The sequence below is a fragment of the Lactuca sativa genome, chromosome 1, assembly GCF_002870075.4.
Source record: "Lactuca sativa cultivar Salinas chromosome 1, Lsat_Salinas_v11, whole genome shotgun sequence".
NCBI classification, from domain to species: Eukaryota; Viridiplantae; Streptophyta; class Magnoliopsida; order Asterales; family Asteraceae; genus Lactuca; species Lactuca sativa.
In genome coordinates this window covers 56,632,645-56,654,914 of record NC_056623.2, presented here as the reverse complement: position 1 = coordinate 56,654,914, position 22,270 = coordinate 56,632,645, and the positions used below count along the sequence as shown (strand labels likewise).

Genomic DNA, 22,270 nt, shown 5'->3' with positions numbered 1-22,270 from the left:
GCAATTCGGATGCTCTCTTCCTTTTTCTCTATTGCATCTTCATGATACTTCATAGTTATGACACGTGGCAAGTTGGTAAAGCAAGCACATAGCGGATCTGCGATTATGGTTGGCTAACTTTCTTGCTCACTACAGTGAAGCAGTACGGTTTGGCTGATCTTATACATGGAACTTGCAGCAATGAACTTACGAAGTGAGTGATCAATACTTACATTTTTCCTTCTCTTAAACTGTATCACAATTTTTGCTGCTTCATCACCCAACCATTGAAGAATCTCCTTTGATGTTTATCCTTTACGGGCCTTCTTTTGAATATCAATTTGTAGCCACCTGCAGTATACTTCAACGTCTGTCCACACACGTCTTGCTGCTTTTACGCAGCCACCATTTTCATTGAGGCTTTCTTCAATATGTGTTACAAACTCGAGACCTTCCCTCATACCAGCAAGTAACCCCTTGACATGGCACTTTGCAATTTTAGGAAGTGCAAGGGCAATGGCTGTTAATGTTACTGTTACTAAGCTCCAGCAGTTCTGCATTTCTTCTTGATGTAAACGTGGGACTTGGTCATTGTCGAACTCTACCACTCCGTAGAATCCTGTAGATTTCTTGAGAAGCTTCGTAAGATTTCTTGGCTCTTTCTCTTCAGCCTCATGAAGAAGTTGAATTATGGAGTTGAGTGTTCTTCTTAATATTCTCTTTGAAAGCTTTGTGTCGGCTTCAATTTGTATGACATAAGCACTATTTTCTTCCACATCTAGTATGACATTGCCATTAGATACATTTGGCTCTTCTTTAAATCTCTTCAATAATGACTTACAGAAATACTAAAACAAAGAGAATAAGATCAAAAGAGATCTGGGAATGAGACATATTGTGTTACATATAACAACGACCAATATCTGAAGTGCGATACAAAAGTTCAAAATTATGTTTCTGATGTTGCAGAAAACCTTTGTGCAATGGCGGAAAACCTTTGTGCAATGGCGGCCTACAATATGTGAATTAACATGGCTATGTTTCCACAGCTGAAGCCTTTCGATCCATTGTTTCTCCACTCTGAACACATTTATATGGTTCTTGGTCCATTTTATTGAGAGGTTGAAATGACTGATGGCAGTCAAACATCTAAAAATTGGTGCTATACTACCAATTATTGCCCCAATTAATTGCAAGGTAACAATCACGTTGATTGACCACTTATAATCTGAATTTCCATATTGGAAGTTGGATAAATCATTAAACAGGGTCACCAAAATAAAACATGAAACACAAGCAAGAAGTATGCATATGACCCCAAAAGCAGAACAGACCGGTGAACATGCAATTACAAATTGGGGGTTACCAATCTCTGCCATCATCCAATACTCTTTAACATACCGAATGAGTCTCTTGCTAGAGAAGTTTATCTCTTGAGGATCTGAAGCCAATCCATGCAACTTCTCATAGTGGTGTTGTAAACTTCTTCTAGATGCTGGAACTATCATAGCTACTGAAAATGGCCATGGAAGCGGAAGTATCAATATTACCAATTGTATTGGGGTTGTGAAAGGCCCGATAGTACTAAATTGGATCCAAACATTTACACTACTGGTGATTATGAGTATCCCAAAGGCTAGCATGTTCATTAGAAGTTCCTTGTCATCAATAAGCCCTAAAGATGGGAGAAAGTTGGCTACCATGGTCTCCAAGAAAATCATGCTTGCAGACTTTGCGATCATATAAACTGCGTCAGACATGTCGGTGTCTAGGTCCACTGGTAGCTTAATTGCAATTGCTATCAGTGTGATAGAAGCAGCGTTAATTGTGAAAAATCTGCATGGAAACCAGATTTTCCATTGCCAAAAGCCTTGGAAGGCATCGGCTGCCATTGCTAGAGTGCAAACCAGAGATGCTAAGCAAACATACAATCCCACCCAAGGCATCGCGTCCGCAGGAGATTTCCATTGCATATTGGGAAACCAGAGAAATGAATATTCTACTAAATGTAGTACGAAAAGAGCTAGCTAACTGATGCTTGATGTATATACATATATAGGAATTTAAGAAAGATATATTTTGTTTGTAAGTTCCAGGAATTTTTGATCAAGATTTTTATTTTCATTTTTGTCAGTTTAGTTGTATATGTAACATTCCTAATTCCTCCCCCTTTCCTTCTTGACGTCAAGTAGGCGGTTGAAAGCTTCTTGGTAAATGGATAATGTGGCTAAGATGATCCAAATTAAACGCATTACAAATACTTGGAATATCCTATTTAGAAAATAATCCATTTAATTGAGGGATAGTTACAAAGGGAATAACAAATCCTTGCTTCATTTTCATGCATCCTTGAAGAAAGGAGTTCCACAATATTTTAAACTAGTAATGGTATTGATAAGATCACAACATCAACAGATCTTTTATTAATAAGATCCAGTTGGTTTTCAGGAAACTTACAAATCAAAACCTCACTACATAACACTCACCCTCAAACAAAATAGACAACAAGAACAGATTACAGAGTTTTCCAACTAAACATTCAATCAGAACAAAAGAGACTAGAGTTAACTAAAACCCTAATCTGAAGAAGATGAAGATGAGAGAATGAAGAGACTCGATTAAGTGTACGCTTACACATTCATATCCTAATCTGAACATTAACCACACACACACACACACACACATATATATATATATATCCGGTTCAACCCATTAAACCAAACCCGTAATATATAGATCCGCGCATGCTTCCAAGTTCCTTTAAATTAGCTCCAGTACCTGCACTATTAAGATAATACACAATACATCCAAAACTAAAAAACACTAAAACACTTTTAACTTTACATTTTTACAATTATGACTCAAGTAAAGTAACCCTTTCTCAATGTTAATCTTGCTCATAAACATATACTTTTAACACCCCTCTCAAGATAAACATTGAGAATGAATTACTCAACCTTAAACGGATCATATAACCCCAATTCAGATCATAAGAAATCATGTTGTTTTGAAGACAAAGATTTAGTAAAAATATCAGCCCTTTGAAGTTCTGATTTTATTTTAACAATTTTTAAAATTCCTTTTGACACTCTATCTCGAACAAAATGAACATCAACTTCAAAATGTTTAGTTTTTTCATGAAACATAGGATTAAGAGCCAGTTTAATAGCAGAATCATTACCACAAAAAACATTTACTGGAAACAAATTTTTAACTCCCAAATCATAATAAAGTTTTATAATCCACATAATTTCACAAGTAACTGAAGCCAAAGCGCTATATTCAGATTCTGTAGAGGACCTGGAAACAATATCTTGTTTTTTACTTTTCCAAGAAATTAATGAATCTCCAAAATACACATAATAACCAGTAACAGATCTCCTGGATGTAATACATTTAGCCCAATCAGCATCCACATATCCACACAAACTAGGCTTTTGATTTTTTTAAAAAACTAATACCTCTACCCAGATTTTGTTTTAGATATCTTAACACACGCATAACAATATCTAAATGAGATTTTCTTGGAGAATGCATAAGTTGACTGAGAGTTTGAACAATAAAGAAAATATCAGGTCTAGTTATGGTTAAATAAATCAGCTTGCCTATAAGTTTTTGATATTCGATTATATTACTCAGTAAAAAATCCTTTTCATCAATTCCTTTTCCAGATATATTAAAATTCAAATCTAAAGGAGTTTTAACTGGTTTACAAGCTAATTTCCCAAATTCATGAATTAATTCCAAACAATATTTACGTTTAGATAGACAAATTCCATCATCTTTATCAAACACCTCAATTCCTAAAAAGAACTTTAACTTCCCTAAGTCTTTAATCAAATATTTAGACTTTAGGAAATCTTTTACTTTAGTAATTTCAAGCTCACAATTTCCTGTTATAACAATATCATCAACATATACAAGTAAAATAACAATAGTACCACCTGTATTTCTAACAAATAATGAGTAATCATTTATGCTTTGAACAAAACCAAATTCAAACAAAGAAGAACGCAGCTTTTCATTCCATTTCATAGGCGGCTGCTTCAAACCATATAATGATTTTAACAATTTACAAACACAAGTATCACCAGGAGTGTGATACCCTTGAGGAAAAGTCATATAAACATCCTCATCAAGATTCCCATAAAGAAAAGCATTATTAACATCAAGTTGAAACAATTTCTAGGAATAATTGACAGCTAAAGAAACTACAACCCTAACAGTAACCATTTTAGCTACAGCAGAAAAAGTCTCCTCGTAATCTATACCTTCTTTTTGACTATATCCTTTAGCTACAAGTCTAGCTTTATACCTTTCTACTTCACCATTAGATTTGTATTTAATTTTATACACCCACATACACCCAATGGGTTTACGATTAGAGAGTAAATTTGTAATTTCCCATGTTTTATTTCGATATAAAGCTTCCATTTCCTCATTCATTGCACTTATCCAATTTGAATCAGTAGAAGCTTCAAAAAAATTCTTAGGTTCAAGTGTTTTATTTAAGTTTGAAACAAAACAAAAATTTTCAGGACTTAATATTGCATAATTTACAGTTTTTCCAATACCATATTTATATTTTCCCTCAACAACATAATCACTAAATCTAAGTAGCATCATGGACTCTCTATTAGACCTTCTAACAGAACTACTACCAGATGGTTCAGTACTTTCAAAAACATTTCCCTCAGAAATATCAAAAATACCTGAACCAACCTCCTAAGACTGAGACAGTTGTGCCATGCCATCCTGGCTACTATCACTAGCAACCTCAGGAGAAAAAGTTGCACTAGCACCATGAGTCTGGTGGCTAATCTCAGGAGTTTCAGACACAGGAACTTCATCCATATAGGATGATTGAAGAATTTCATCATAGGGAGTAGAAGGCATAAAGTCATTAACAATAGAATCATTAAAAAATGAAAACAAATTTTCATTAATTAAATCCTTCTTCATTTTATATGGAAACACATCCTCATAAAACACTACATCCCTAGAAAAGAAAACAGAAGATTTATCAAGATTATACAACTTATAGCCTTTCTTTTCATTAGAATAACCAATAAAAATACATTTTTCAGATCTTTCAACAAACTTATCCAAAATATTTTGCTTAACAGAAAAACATAAACATCCAAATACCCTCAAATTCTCAAATTTAGGTAAACACTTGTAAATCATGACTGAAGTAGGAAGCCTATTTATTAAAAACACAGCAGTCAAAATTGACTTACCCCAAAAATTAAGAGGTAATCCAGATTGGAATAAAAGAGACCTGGCTACATTTAAGAGATGTCCATGCTTCCTCTCCACAACACCATTCTGTTGTGGAGTATAAGTACAAGTAGTTTGATGTAAAATGCCATTTTTATCAAAGAAATCTTTAAACTGTGAATTAACAAACTCAGTACCATTATCAGATCTAACAACCTTAAGACTTGAATTAAAATGATTTTTCAAAAAATTATAAAACATAGAAAACCAATAAAAAAACTTCAGTTTTAGATTTTAACAAATATACCCAAACACCTCTGGTGAAGTCATCAACAATAGTTAGAAAGTATTTGAAACCATCACTCAAATGAAAAGAATTCCTAGACTGTTTAGCTTTGTGACAGACATCACAAGGAGGAAGAGACTCAATTCCAAAATACCAAACATGTTTAAGAGAATTTAAAGACTGAATAGCAGGATGACCCAACCTATTATGTCAAGTTACTTTGGAAACATAACTATCAATCCTACTCAGAGAAGCCATATTACCTGAAGAGTAAGAGTCCTCAAGATAATATAACCCTCCTGATTCACTACTAGTCCCCACAGTCACCTTGGACTGTGAATCCTGAACAACACATTTAAATTCATCAAACACAATCTGACATTTATTATCCTTACAAAGTTTGTGAACAGAAAGCAAGTTTACATTGAATTCAAGAACAACAAAAACATCAGATGAAACAACCGAATTAGACAGTCTCATATTTCTAATTTTATTAATCCTAGCAGATGATCCGTTAGGATGATCCACTCTAAGATCAAGTTTTGAAACATCAACAATATTATTAAGCTTAAAATCATTTTTGGTCGTATGATGATTTGCACCAGAATCAACAATCCATTTATTATTAGTAGACACAGAAGAACTACAACAAATACCTGCCATATTTGCAGATACTTCACTTGTTGAAGACTTCTCATTAATAAGACTGAGAAACTTGTTATATTGCTCACTTGTGAGAAAAAAACTTTTCAGACGAATTATTAGTCTTAACATCCAAATCAGAAGAAATTAAATTATTAGAAGACATTGAATTATTAGAAGAAAGTGTCTTATTAGGATTTTGAGATTCATTTTTGAACTTAAAATCTTTAGGAAAACCAATGAGCTTATAACACCTTTCGATAGTATGTCCCTTAAGACCATAATTTTTACACTGAAGATTAGAATTTCCACGAAACTTATTTCGTTTTTTTATCATTAAATTTACCAACAAAAGCAGTAGCTTGAGACTTAGTAGAAGTTTGTGAAACAGAACCTCCCTTTCTGATGTGATTCTTCACGAGAAACAATAGGAAAAGCAGTTTTCACATTAAGGAGGGGTTCTGTTAACAAAATGTGACTTTTAACCTGACTGAATGTATCATCTAACCCAGACAAAAACTGCATAAGTTTCATTAATTTTGAATGGTTAACAAAATCAGTTGAGGCTTCACATGTACACTCAGACAGGTTAATTAATCCTTCAAACTCTTTCCACAAAGCATCAAGCTTACTGTAATACTCAGAGACAGACAAAGCATTCTGAGGAAGTGAATTTATTTTTTGGTGTACATTGAAAATAACAGAACCATGAACCTTAGAGTAAGTTTCACTTAACTCAAACCAGATATCAGAAGCATTATCACTACAGGCATGATTAGCATATAAAGATTCAGAAATAGAACCAAGAATCCTCACTAGGTTTAGAAAAAGTTTTATCAACAAAACCTAACTTATTCCTTCCCTTCAAGGCCCTAGTCATAGAAATTTTCCATATTCTATAATTCTCAGTTCAAGTCAGTTTAAAACTAATAAAAGAAACAACACCATTATCAGAAGGATGTAAAAATAATGGATCATCAAAATCATATCGTTGTGGACTTTTAGATCCAGATCCAGATGGAGTTTCCCCAACCATGACTGATACAGTTTATAGAAAATCAAAGTTGTGTTCTCTTGAATATGACTTAACTAAACCAGATTCTGACCTCTTTCAAGAAGCAGACAAGCTAGTGTAATCACAAGACCATAACCTCAATAACAAAAACTGTAAAGGTCACAACACAACAAGATGAACAAACAATAACACATAAGCACCCAAGAAAATAACATGAACAAACAAAGAACAAGCGTGCGAATACTTACAGACCTCCACCAATAACGCTCCGCAAGCTGCAATGTAGTTTACCGTTAGATCTACACAAATAGAATCTTACACTGAAGAAGACAGGCATTCAAATGCCAGAAACCACCAAACACCTCAGATTGCACCGTTTGCTATCTTAACGTTGACCATCGCTTGACGTTGGGTGTCAGAAAACAAGAAGTTAACCCTAACGTTACAGTCAAACGATCGTTTACTCTTAACATTGATAGTGTCTGAGTGAGTTTAAACCGTCGTTTTTATGAACAACGTGAAATCCACCTTAAGTCAACAAGTTGAAGCAACCCATCGAACAGAGGACACAAAACTACCAAGAAAACTCAAGAACAAAAAACGAGATCTGAAAACCCTAACTCAAAAACGAGAAATCAACGAACATATCTGAAAACCCTAACTAAAAAACAAGAAATCAACGAACGACGCAGGAATAACCCCGCTTTGATACCATGATAAAAACTCAAACAACAAATCTATCACAACATCAACAGATCTTTTATTAATAAGATCTAGTTGGTTTTCAGGAAACTTACAAATCAAAACCTCACTACATAACACTCACCCTCAAACAAAATAGACAACAAGAACAGATTACAGAGTTTTCCAACTAAACATTCAATCAGAACAAAAGAGACTAGATTTAACTAAAACCCTAATCTGAAGAAGACGAAGATGAGAGAATGAAGAGACTCGATTAAGTGTACGCTTACACATTCATATCCTAATCTGAACATTAACCACATATATACATCCGGTTCAACCCATTAATCCAAACCCGTAATATATAGATCCGCGCATGCTTCCAAGTTCTTTTAAATTAGCTCCAGTACCTGCACTATTAAGATAATACACAATACACCCAAAACTAAAAAAACACTAAAACACTTTTAACTTTACAGTTTTAGAGTTATGACTCAAGTAAAGCAACCCTTTCTCAATGTTAATCTTGCTCATAAACATAGGCTTTTAACAGGTATATTGATATAGATTTTATTATTATCAGAGACCTTTTGTTCTTTAAATTAATATAAATGTTGAGTAACTGTTTTTTCTATCGCTTAATATAAGTACACCACGAAATTTATATAATTTTTTTAACTAAATGTGAACTAATTCGTCTAATAAAAAAAAAACCCTATGATTCCATAGAATGTCGTAAATGAAGTTCATTTTAACTAGAATAATAAGGGATTAGGTCATCAACGTGAACGGTAGCATTTGTCTGTGTATTTTAGGTTATTGTTCTTTTTCTCAAAATGAATAATCACTCTACTTTCAGAAAACATGACATGATAATGTGCATCGTATCCGAATTTAGGTCAGAGTGGATAATGCACGTCTCGAAATACCCCACCATCAGATGCGGAGTCAATTATGCCAATAATTAATGGACCCACAATTTGGGTCGATGTCGATAATATGCAAATCTCTGAAGAGCCGAGACCCAATCCCGACATTACATGGCAAAACATGGCGTTCAGGAAGGGATGACAACTTTTCAAGAATGCCTAAATTGGACTCGGTTCGTCTTGAGCCCAATTCCCTACAAGCAAGGATGATAGAAAGCATGAAAGTTAAAATGAATGTTAGAAAAACCCAAAGGGATAATGTTTATTGGTTCCAAGATTACTAGCAAAGCTCAGTAGCTCACTTTCAACTATTTATATAGGTAGGACCATAGGGGCTAAATTTGATAGGTGTGCCAAATCTAGGAAAATGAAAATATATTATAAATTTTGGTGAAATTGAAATTGAGGTCAAAAATAAAAAAAATCTAGCTCACTGAGAGCTTTCAGTTTATATCAATTGGGCCTGTAAACTCTAACTATCAAAAATTATGGCGGTTTGAATTGGGCCTCTTTCTGCCACTTTTATACTTCATAAATGGCTATGTTAAAATATTATATGTCACTTCTTTCACAACAGAAAATATTAAAGGCAACTCCATATTAAGTAACAAGAACGTTCTGGCCCTACACTTTTTGTCTACATATTTTTCATAAATACTATTTTTAAAGGATTAGTGACCATTCCAGATTGTAGCACTCACAATTCATTCCTAATTGAAATTTAAGAAAATCCATTCTATCTATAAACTAGTGGTGATTATCATCACATATACCATTTTTGGTTTTTATTTAAAGGCGTAATTTCATTAAAAAGCCACTAACTAGGTAGTGAGATGCTAGGGAGGATAGATTAAGTTTTCATTAAAAAACCGGTTTGAACCGACCGGTCGAACCGGTTGGATCGGAAACCGGGAGAGAGAGCGGTTCAACTATTACCGGTTTTACATTGATTTCTAAACCGGATTGAACCGGCCGGTTCTTAGAAAAAACCGGTTGAACCGGTCAAAATAAACTGGTTAAACCGAATAAAAACGCATGAAAAGAAAAAACCATTTACATTATAAACTTTGGTGATTTTTTTCAAATCTATTTAGTTTTCTCTAAATAAAAACATATGGTAAATGTTATATATTCTTTTGATGTGTTTGTATTCATCAAAAACTATATTTCGTTTCGGTATTATATATATATATATTTTTTTGACGTATATGGATTGATGTAAAACACTAAAACCTATAGTTACGTGTTACTTTAATGTATTTTTAATGTTTGAACATGTAAAAATCAAATTCATAATTTTTATATGTATGTATGTGAAGGAAAAAAAAAATGAAAAATATAGAAACTGGTTCATCCGGCGGTCGTACCGGTTAAACCGTGAATCGGTCATTATACCGGTTCAACTAAAAAACCGGTTTTCAAAACATTGAAGAAAACATAGAAAAATGCTCATGAGATCTATACACCCACCCTTCCAATCCAAATTAAACAAATCGTACAGAACCTAATTAGCTAAGATATTGCACAATTTTGCACCTTTGACTTGAAGACATGTTCTTCCCAGTAACTTTCCAATCCGATTTGAGACCCCGACAAAATAAAAAAATAAGATCATATATAACTTTTTACAGTGAAAAGAATATTCCATAATATATATATATATATATATATATATATATATATATATATATATATATATATATATATATATATATATATATATATAGATTTGTTAAACATACCTTTCAACTAATTAGTTCTTAATGTATTTATGTACATCATTTTTTGTAAAAACTTTATAAAATACATTTATTACAAAGTTATAACAAAATTAATTATTTGTATATTCCTGAATCAAAATAGATGCTATTTTATTAAAATGTCATTTGTTAATTAAATAAGTTATTAAAATCAAGTTTTATATTTATGACAAATTAATATCAATTTAATATATAAAATAAATACAAATTAACTTTTATAATTATAATTAATTAATATAAAGTTAATATATGAATATAATTGAATAAAGATCAAAGAAGGAGGAATAAAAGTGGCACATACATGAAAGGTTTGCACAATTTTAATGTAAATGAATAGTATAACACCAAATTGGATGGTATCTTATTGATTTACACCAAAATAGTGTGACAAATGGAAAGGGGTTGAGATCACTCACACCAAAATGGTGTAAAAAATATTTTCTGTAATTTTTTTTTGGGTTGTAGATGCTTTTACGTTAAAAAAATAGTAAAGGAGACTGAGTTTTTTGTATTTATTAAATGGATCGTTGTCATCAATTTCTTCTTACATCGTTTTTATAATAGTATTAGTTCATTTTTTTTTCTTTACTTACTACCAGAAAAAATGTTTTCTAAGCAACATTTATTCTTTTAAACTTAAAAAAAATGAAAAAAAAGTAAATGAAATGAAAACCCTTGGTTGTGAACTTATGATGTTGAATAATTTTTACAATCCTTTTCCAACAACAAGAATAACAATTTTTTTTCTAGGCTCTAATAATAAGGATTTCAAAACTTGCGATGTTGACTATTCAAATTATATACAAAAAATCAGAAAGAAAACACGTAAATTAAATTTTTTATCATAAAACTAAGATGAAAAGAGTTAAAAAAAAATAGTAATGAATGTTAAAATTTACATGAATCCGGAATCAAATTAAGTTGAATCATAAATCATAAATTAAATCGGTAAGACTGCCCAAAATCAAATTAAAACGAATAAAAGATTGATATTTTTAAGGATGTGTGAAATTAAATTATCAGAATCAATGTATTAAGAAAGATTAAAATGAAAAGTAAAAAACAGAAACTGAAATCGAAAATCATAAGTTACACAACTTCCTTCATAGATATCAGGTTTATCTAATATATTATTATCACGCTTATTCTTTTTCTTAATTCATTTAAGTTACACAATTAAGCATAAAACACATAAAATTCGAATAATACATTTTTATTATTTCATAACGGTTTACAACGGTTAACCTAGACTATTACATCATCATTAATGCCTAGCCTAGAAACACGGGCGTTACACTTCATCCAAGAGTCGAAATCAAGGTAATGAACACAACAACCTTTCCTTGTTTACAACTTTACTTCTTCGATCTTCTTCATGTTCTTCTTTGGTCTTCGGATTATATGCCCTCCAATGGATAAAAATCCTTTCTTCCCTTTTGGTGTTTGTATATTCTCACCATAACACATTACATGTGTTAGAAATGTTAAAAATCTGGGATCAAACCTAGCTAAGAGTGAAAAGAATCATGCATGTTTATACGAATTCTAAACCGAGTTTTAGACCTTATTCTTCTTCACTTTTTTTTGTTTTCAAATGAAAAAAACCATTTATATTACATCTTGGGTGTATATTAACTCCATGCATGTAATTCCATGTAAATTTTTATACGATTTGGTCACTGTTGGTATTTTATTCAGATTTTTCATTGAATTAGAACATGAATTTACAAAATCAGGTCATATGACTCAAGGGCCTGAACATTGTTTTATGAACTTGATGAACTTTGTTTTATGAACTTATTGAGGTATGTTTTATGAACTCATTGAACTTGGAATGATGTTGTTTATTGAACTTTTACTATGAACTTGGTGATATGACCTCTATGTTATGAACTTTGTATGTTAAGTCCTCGGAGAACCGATACAACCTATTAACTTGTATACGAGCCGACAGTGTTCTAGATAGCGCTATCTGGGGTAGACAACCCCCACTTGTTGAGAGTCATAAGTGTCTATTTCTGTGAACACATATCATGAGACCATATAAATGACAGGATGGGGTAGGAACAATCGTTAGGCTTGGTTGGCAACAGGAATGCATTGTCATTCACTATATTTCTGATTTCGAACTTTTCATTGAACAATACTATTTTCTTGAAACGATATTACATTATAAACCTATGAACTCACCAACTATTTTTATAGTTGACCCTCGTTTTTTCATGCTTTTCAGGAAACGGTCAGTGAGCCAATTTAAGATGCCATAATGATTTATGTTTGATGTTATGATTTATAATAGACTATATATTATGGAACTATAATGTGATATTCTTTTGAATATGATGTAAACTTAAAATTCTCATTGATTATGGTTGGTACTCCTACTTACCTTGTGTAATGAGACGTTAGCATATCACCTTTTGTATTTCCGCTTTAATGGGGTGTGACACATTCAGGTAGTGCCTTCAAATCCTTTAGAGTAAACGACTGTCAATTCTAAGTTACGGATCAGGAAACTAATCTTGTGTGGTCTCCTCTGCCTTTAGGCATAAAAGCTTTTCTTGTTACATAAACACACAACCTAGTCCATGACTATTCGATCATAGTAGTTGGTTATGTCGTCTATCCTTTCAAGCAATGTCAAGATTGAAACATCTCTTAATTTCGTCCCCCTTATGGTTGAACTTGTCTGTTGTTCATCATATTTCTTGGCAAACTTTTCTAAAAGCTTATAAAACTCAATCAGGTGTTTGGACCATGCTCCATATCCTTAAGAAATAATCACACACGAACATGTAAAAGGGATCCCCATCCAAAACTTCACCTACATTTTAAACCTTCCTTTATAGGAAAATACTCTCCTATTTTAAAAGTACTATAGAAATCTTTTTATCATAGGAGAAGCTAGGTGAATTCTCTAATAGTTCTTAACTAGGCCAAGGGAATTTTTGATATTTGTGGGAGTTTTCAGGACTACCCCTTCACCATTGTATCTACTTTTCCTAGGTCCCCATTATGCTTATAGAACTTGTACTATAAAATATAGCATATTACTTCTCTCTCCTTAGCATCTTTTATACTTCTCATAGATAGCATTTGCACTCTTCCCATGACATGAAGTAGACCTTCATGTCTCTCACATAGTTCATCGGATTCATGAATGTTTTTGGTGCATTCATAAGTCTGAATGATATCATAATGAGCTAATAATATCTGTATCTCATCTTGAACATTATATTTTAACATTTCTCTCTCTCTCTCTCTCTCTCTCTCTCTCTCTCTCTCTCTCTCTCTCTCTCTCTCTCTCTCTCTCTCCCTCTCTTTCTATATCGTTTATCTGCTTAATGGTAACTTGTCCAGGCATAAAGTTTGGAGAATTGGGCTGCTCCCCGTAATTGACCAACTATGTCGTCAAATTCTCTAAATTTATCTTCATTTCCCATGATCTAATAGGAACCTATGCAACCTTTTGCTGTCTACCAATAATTAAATAACCAACATCTAACTCGTTGACTATCACCGATGATGTTGCATACTATGTTTGATTCCCCTTTCCCAGCTATGAATCCATACCAAGCCTTCCCTAACAAAAACTATCTCCATCATCTTATTGAGAGTCTTGCACCTTGCAGTAACAATGACTCTCGGATATCAGCCCATACCATATTCGTGTGGTGGACCATCTTCATATTCTTAGCAGCCACAAAATTTGTGCAAAAGAGTGCATTTTCAAGTCATTTATCGGTGATAACTTTCAACAATTTTGTAGTTTGCTTCTTCATTAGGAACTCCTTTGCTATTCTGTTGAACTCTACAAATGGTATATACTCCTTAAATAACACTTTGAATTCTTCCTAAGATGTACTTGCCACCTCTTCTTCAGTACGAGACTTCTTCATCAACCCCCACCAATCTCTCTCACTCCATCTCGCAACAAGATCGTAATTAAAAAGATCTTTTCCTTAGTAGGACAAAACTTATGCGAAATACACCCTCAATATGAGCTAGCCGTACGCTACTCACCAATGGGTCCTTTTCCCGTGGAAAAGGGCGGTTTGCAATCCGCAAAATCTCGATACCTCCACCCATTAGACGATCCCTAATCTAGGCTTCTAATATTCTTTATTGGAGCAACAAGTTTTCCTATAAACTAGTTCTTCCATTGTGGCTTTGATTTGTGCAAACAGCCCCAAAAATATCTCTTGGATGGCTCGATGAACCTCACTCGTAACTAAATTCCTAAGATTCGGTGTCTCAGAACCCCAAAAATGTTTGATGGTCTTCCTCAAGTATTCACTATTTTCTATAACGTAATTCATGGATATTATCACATTAATACTTTGATCTTTAATACATTTACCTTTGTTACCTACATCATTTATACTTTTACTTCTATTACTTTATCATTCATACATTTAATTTTATTTCTTGAATCGTTCATACATATAATTTTTTTACTTGAATCATTCATATATTTACTTTTATTACTTGAATCATTCATACATTTACTTTTATTACTTGGACCATTCATACATTTACTTTTACAATACCTTATCAATCTTTCAGGATTTTTTGTGATTCTTCCCGACTCAAATTTCGATTATGTGCTTCAAATAGTATGGGCCCTTACTACCTTTCACACCCCGAAATATTTTTTTTGAGAGATCACACGAAACTTCCTTATATACATGATTGGTTAAATACTTATCTACTTATCTATCATTTTGTTATTCTTAGCTCATCATGAGCATACATTCCTACTCTAGCATTTCATGTTATCTCAAGTTTTCTTCTATAGGAAAGCGTACACCATGGATGCATGCCGATGCATACCCTGTAACCAAAACAATTCTTTGAGAAGTTGATTCTACCTTAAGACCACAACCAAACAAGGAACTGTTGGAATAGTGTCTAAGGCTGCAACTATATTAGGCAAGTATTTGACCCGATTGTGCATGGTCCTTTTGGGTTGCCTTCACCATAGCAACTTGATAGGATGATTTATTATGAGAGAATAGATATTATTAATATATTATGAGAATAATATAAGGAATAATAATATTGTTATTTGATTAATATAAGTCATAGATTAATTAGTATTAATTTGGTGACTTAAAGAGATTAATTAAATAAGAGGGTATAAACTGTCAATTGTTTGATAGTTGCACTTTGGGCTATAAATCCTTAACATTGAATATATATGAAACATAACAACATTCGTCACCATTCATTAATACAGTACAACCAGTAGCGTTTACATGTCATACATTGTTTAAACATTACATTCCCAAAAATTAAATTGTTCGGTTCGTACATAAGTAAACTGCAAGCCGTCACTGAATATGATTTCCTTTGCTTCACTGGTTCCCTGAGAATACAAGTATTTTGAAAAACGTCAACATATGAAATGTTGGTGAGTTCATAAGTAGTGTTTGAAATCCAATGTTTGTATTGTTTGAAAAACCACCAGAAAATCCGATATTTTCTGAAAAGAAAAGCTTTGGAAAACGTTTGTGAAGATCCATAGGTATGCTTGTTTGTTTCTATACTTGTAAAAAAATGTTCATTGAAGTCGTATGCATTTCAAATCTGTATGTATTGAAAACCCTAGGAAAACCCGATGTTCTCCTAGTTCCTTGAATTACATGAAGTTACATTGAAACCCTTGCATAGCGTATAGTGTCAGTCCCAGGCGACGTTGGAAGGTTCTCGAGCATGATTATTTACTACAAACCCGCATTACACAAACGCCCAGTTTATAGTTATACTAACGATCCCGAAGGCGTCGTCAGTACTAATCACGTTATCCAATCGCCCTGACTAGGTGTAGTCCCACATCCGAAGAGAAAGAGGTCACGAAGACCCCGATAACTCCATTAACCGGTTGGGGATAAAAATGTACGAGGGGTCCCAGACCCGCCTCGCATGAAATGTAGACTTTACTAGCAATACCAAAGGACCCTTGGGGACCAGTAGTATACAAGCCATTGAAAGTCCAGTTACGTTGTGTCGGATCGGTAAAACCCAACACTCCGTAAAAAAAAATGTCTTCGGGCCTTAAGATCAGGTCATTGGGCTAGCTAGGCTCAACGAACAAGATTTTACACTTGTGGGGCCCAAAGATGGTGCGTAGACGTCTGTGCACACTCGCATGTATATGTATTACCAAACGTTACTTGTCTGAATCGTAGTGTCGTAGTGTTAGTAGTTGTAGATTTCTATTGGCTCGAGACCGAGCCAATTCGTTTAACAACGACTTTTGGTATTGTAATGTATTGTATTTCGTCGATAGTCGCGGTGCCATTATTTGATCAAATTGTAGGTATTGAATTAGCCTTGAAATATTTCTGTTTTCAGCCCCTCATTGTTTGTAAAATTTACATTTTCAACCCTTTTATTAAATACTTCCCGGTTTGGTCCTTGAACTAATTTTCTTGACATTTTAACATCAAAAAATTATTGAAATTAATATTTTTCAGCATATTTTTCATAGAAAACAGTTTAAGTCCCTGAAAATGCAGTTTTCTCGGTTTTAATCCCTTCTTTTCGCAACTTTGACAATTTTGGCCCAAATTGGAAAATTTTTGCAACTTTGGTCCTTTTTAAATTTAGAAAGCATTTTAAACCTTTGAAAAGGACTTGGGTCACTTATGGTCCACTGTTTTACAGAAAATCACAGTTTTGGCCCTCCAAAACAGAAAAATTCGCATAATGGGCCTCATTGGGCCGAAAATGTCATTTTTAGCCCATTAAGCTTGAAATTTATGCTTTTAGTCCCCTAAATGAGTATATTTCCAGAAATTGTTTTATGGAAACTTTTTTGGCACACTGCATCCATCAGAATTCGTGATATGCCCATTTGGACCCTTAATTTTGTATTTTTCACATTTTAGGCCCAAAATTTGTGTTTTTAACCCAAAGAAAATTGTTACTAAACCACTTAGTCATTTTTCTTGAAACACTTTGTATTTAGAAACGTATTTGAAGCTAAAATCATTTATCACAAGATATATCTCGGTTTTGAGGGGTTTTATGGCTAGATCCAACATTATAACACACAAATGCATACATATAAGCATGGAAATCATACAAGGCATACAAACACATATAGATCTACACTTTCACTTGTATTCCCCCCCCCCCCCCCCCCACAAAACTCATAAAAACAGAAAATAGGGGGTATGAAGCTCACCTTGGGTGTTGATTCGGTTTTTGAAGGAAGATTGGAAGAAATGAAGTGATTTTTGGCCTTTGCACTCCTTGATGAAATTTTCGAGTTTATGGGGTTTCTAGAGTGCAAGATCATGATTTTTGCATGGATTAGGAAGAGATTTTTGATAAATAAGGAATACAAGTCATAGATCCAAGCAAAACCTTACCTTAGATGATGATTTTTGTGGAAGAACTTCCTTGAATGCTTCCTAATTTTCGAGATTTTGGAGGGAGAAGAGGAAGAAGTCTTGAGTGAATTTTAGAGAGAGTTTGTGAGTGTTTTGTGTGTGTGTGGTGTTGCTCTCGGCCGAGTTCAAGAAGAGAGAGAGAGATGTAGACATGAAGTGATGTGCATGGATACATGGAATGGATTTGCATGGAGATCCACAAGACAATAAGGAGGTGGCACACTAAGGTCAACCCTCTTCTTGGGCTTGAGCTTTTGGGCCGAGAATAATGGAGGAAATGAGGGTGTTTGGGCCTTAAATACTTAAGCCCAATTTTCATGGTTAAGTTGAGTGATTTTTGGTCCAAATAAATTTAAATGTGATTTTTATAACTTGTTAGGGTCAAATTAGGTTAATTATGGATCAAAGCTTTCAATTTATTTCATTCTAGGCCCAATATGGCCCATAATATTGAAATAAATTAGTGTGGGTCCAATTAGAGCCCAATGAGGGTTCTAAGCCCATGATAGTCTAATTGGAAGCTTATTGGTCCTTTTAGATCCAATAAGGAAGTCCTAGTCCAAAATGGACTTAAACAAGAACTTCTAGGGTTTTCCAATTGTTTGATGACTACTTGTGGTACTTGTATAATGTATTTGATTGAAGTTTTTGATTCACATTAGCTTGAATGTATAGATTACATGACACAAAATTTCCAGTTGTGACATCATCCCCCCGTTAGAGGGAATTTCGTCCCGAAATTCTGTTTGAAAGCTAGATTTGAGAATGCTAGAATAGGTGAGGGTACTTCTGCTTCATTTGATCTTCGTGTTCCCACGTGAATTCTGGCCCACGCTTTGCGTTCCACCGTACCTTCACGATCGGGATGCGACTCTGCTTAGTACGCTTCACCTCCCTGTCCATGATTTTGATTGGTTCTTCGACGAACAGGAGATTCTCATTGATTTCGATTTCGTCAAGAGGAATGACAAGGGTTTCATCTGATAGGCACTTTTTCAGATTAGAGACATGAAACACGGGGTGTACACCGTTTAGCTCCGCGGGTAGTTGTAGTCTGTATGCTACTGGACCTATTCGGGCGACGATTTCGAAAGGTCCAATGTATCGCGGGTTCAGCTTTCCCCGTTTTCCGAAACGTATAACCCCTTTCCAGGGTGAGACTTTCAACAATACTCAATCACCGACCTGGAATTCTAAGGGCTTTCGTCGTTTGTCAGCGTAGCTCTTTTGTCGGTCGCGCGACGCTTGTAATCGGGCTCTGATTTGAACGATCTTTTCTGTGGTTTCGCGAATAATCTCCGGTCCGGTCAATGCCCTGTCTGACGTATGCGTTTGTGCTAGTTGGGTGTCACCTACTTCAGCCCAACATAACGGTGATCTACATTTACGCCCATACAGTGCTTCGAAAGGAGCCACCTTGATGCTCGAATGATAACTATTGTTATATGAAAACTCGATCAATGGTAGGTGGGTATCCCAAGACTTTCCAAAGTCTATCACACATGCACGAAGCATGTCCTCGAGCATCTGGATGGTTCGTTCGCTCTGACCGTCCGTTTGTGGGTGATACGCAGTGCTCATATCAAGATGAGTTCCCATGGCCTTGTGGAGCGACTGCCAAAAGCGCGACGTGAATCTACTGTCCCTATCCGAGATGATAGATTTTGGCACTCCATGGAGTCTTACGATTTCTCGTAGGTACAACCGCGTCAGTCTCTCCATCTTGTAGGACTCTTTGATTGGCAGGAAATGGGCAGATTTCGTCAGTCGGTCGATTATTACCCATATGGTGTCCAGTCCGTCCGACGTCTTGGGTAGTTTGGTCACGAAGTCCATAGAAATCCCTTCCCATTTCCACTCAGGGATTGTCGGTTGCTGTAACAATCCGGAAGGTTTCTGGTACTCCACTTTTACTTTGGCGCACGTAAGGCACTTACCAACATAGGTTGCGATTTCCGCCTTCATGTTAGGCCACCAGTAGTGTTGCTTGATGTCCAAATACATCTTGTCCGAACCAGGATGAATGGAGTATCGTGTCTTGTGGGCTTCCTTCATAACGGTCTCCCTAAATCCTCCGATTTTTGGGACCCAAATACGGTTCATGAAGTAGTATACCCCATTCTCTTTGACTTCCAGGTTCTTCTCCATTCCGCGTAATGCCTCGCTAGTTCTATTTTCCGCTTTCATAGCCTCTGCCTGGACTGATGCAATTTAAGTGGCCAGATGAGACTGAATGGTTATCGAGTGCGTTTTTGTATGGCGATTTGTGTACTCCTTCCGACTTAATGCGTCAGCTACCACGTTGGCCTTGGCTGGATGGTACTTGATCTCGCATTCATAGTCATTTAGTAATTCCACCCATCGCCGCTGTCTCATGTTCAGCTCCTTTTGATTCAAGATGTGCTGGAGGCTCTTGTGGTCTGTGAAGATGGTGCACTTTGTACCGTACAGGTAGTGCCTCCAAATTTTTAGAGCAAAAACCACAGCTCCCAGTTCTAGGTCATGGGTCGTATAATTTACCTCATGCGTCTTTAGTTGGCAGGACGCATATGCTATCACTCTTCCACGTTGCATGAGAACGCAACCTAGGCCTTGATTCGACGCGTCACAGTAGACTACAAAATCTTCTGTTCCTTCAGGTAGTGATAGTACAGGAGCGCTACAGAGAGCTTGCTTCAAGGTTTGAAACGCAATCTCTTGTCGGTCTGTCCATTTGAATGGCATGCTCTTTTGCGTAAGCAAGGTAAGTGGCTTGGCGATTTTAGAGAAGTTTTGGATGAATCTCCTATAGTAGCCTGCTAGGCCTAAAAACTGACGAATTTCTGTGGGCGTAGTCGGAGTTGCCCATCCCTCCACAGCTTTGACCTTAGAGGGGTCCACATGAATTCCGTCTTGGCTAACCACGTGGCCTAGGAAATTCACACTCCGAAGCCAGAACTCACACTTGGAGAGTTTGGCGTAAAGCTTTTCCGATCGCAGCGTCTCTAGGACTTGTCGGAGATGTTGGCCATGCTCCTCTTTGCTTCGAGAATAGACGAGGATGTCATCGATAAACACAATGACGAAGTTGTCCAGGAACGGTCGACAGATTCGATTCATTAGGTCCATAAATGCGGCGGGTGCATTTGTTAGACCGAAGGGCATTACGACGAATTCATAATGTCCGTAGCGGGTTCGGAAAGCGGTTTTAGGAATATCTTCTTCTCGGACTTTGAGTTGGTGGTATCCGGACCGTAGATCTATTTTGGAGAAATAACTAGCTCCTTGGAGCTGGTCGAATAGATCATCGATTCGGGGGAGTGGGTAGCGGTTTTTAACAATGAGTTTATTCAACTCTTTGTAATCGATGCACATTCTGAAAGATCCGTCCTTCTTTTTGACAAAGAGCACCGGAGCTCCCCATGGCGAGTAGCTAGGTCAGATAAATCCCTTGTCCAGAAGCTCACTGAGTTGGCTGGACAGTTCCTGCATTTCAGCAGGAGCCAACCGATATGGTGATTTAGCGAGGGGAGTCGCTCCTGGAACGAGGTCGATTCGGAACTCAACTTGTCTCTCTGGGGGTACTCCCGGAAGATCTTCGGGAAACACGTCCGGAAATTCACACGCTACTGGAATGTCTTGGATGTTAGTTTCTTCTTTGGTCTTGTCCACTATGTGAGCCAAGAACGTCAAATTGTTCTTTCGCAAGTGTTTTTGTGCTTTGATGCACGAAATGATACGAAGATTCGTACTGGGTTTATCTCCGTAAATTACTAGGGTTTCGTGATTTGGGAGACGAAGGCGAATGGCCTTCTCATGGCACATAATCTCAGCATGGTGGGGGCTTAACCAATCCATGCCGATAATCACATCGAAACTCCTAATTGATACTGGCATCAGATCTATTCGTAAGGCGTGTTGGTTGAAGGTTAGGGTACATCCGATGTAGATTTCCCTAGTGGATTCGGTTTTCCCATTGGCCATTTCCACCGTATAGGTTTCATTTAGCTTCTGGGGTTGTTGTTTTAATAAATGTTTAAACTTCTCACTTACGAAACTTCGCTCTGCTCCGGTATCAAATAAGATGCATGCATAGGTGTGGTTTAGGAGAAACGTACCGGTCACAACTGCAGGGTCCTGAACTGCATCACTCTGACCCATAGTCAGCATTCTTCCGGCTCCTCTGTTTCCTGAGTTGTTTTTGTTAGGGCAATCCCGACGGAAGTGTCCCGTCCTTCCGCACCCGAAACAGGTGTGGCTAAGCCCTGTATTGTTGCTACCGGCATTGGTGTTGTTGTTATTGCGGCATTTGTTGTTGTTGTTGTTGTTTTGGTTGTTCCCCTGACTCTGGTCCCTAGGAGGGTACGTTCTGCAGA

The 22,270-nt window shown here is 35.7% G+C and overlaps 1 protein-coding gene across 1 annotated transcript; it reads right to left on the bottom strand.

Annotated features, from left to right (window-relative positions):
* Positions 1–287: 287 nt before the first annotated feature.
* LOC111891323 (uncharacterized) lies at positions 288–1,871 on the bottom strand. Its single transcript, XM_023887381.1, has 2 exons — positions 954–1,871; positions 288–827 (listed from the first exon to the last, which is right to left on the bottom strand). Exons 1-2 carry the CDS (start codon positions 1,869–1,871, stop codon positions 288–290), a joined length of 1,458 nt encoding a protein of 485 aa, XP_023743149.1.
* Positions 1,872–22,270: the final 20,399 nt, after the last annotated feature.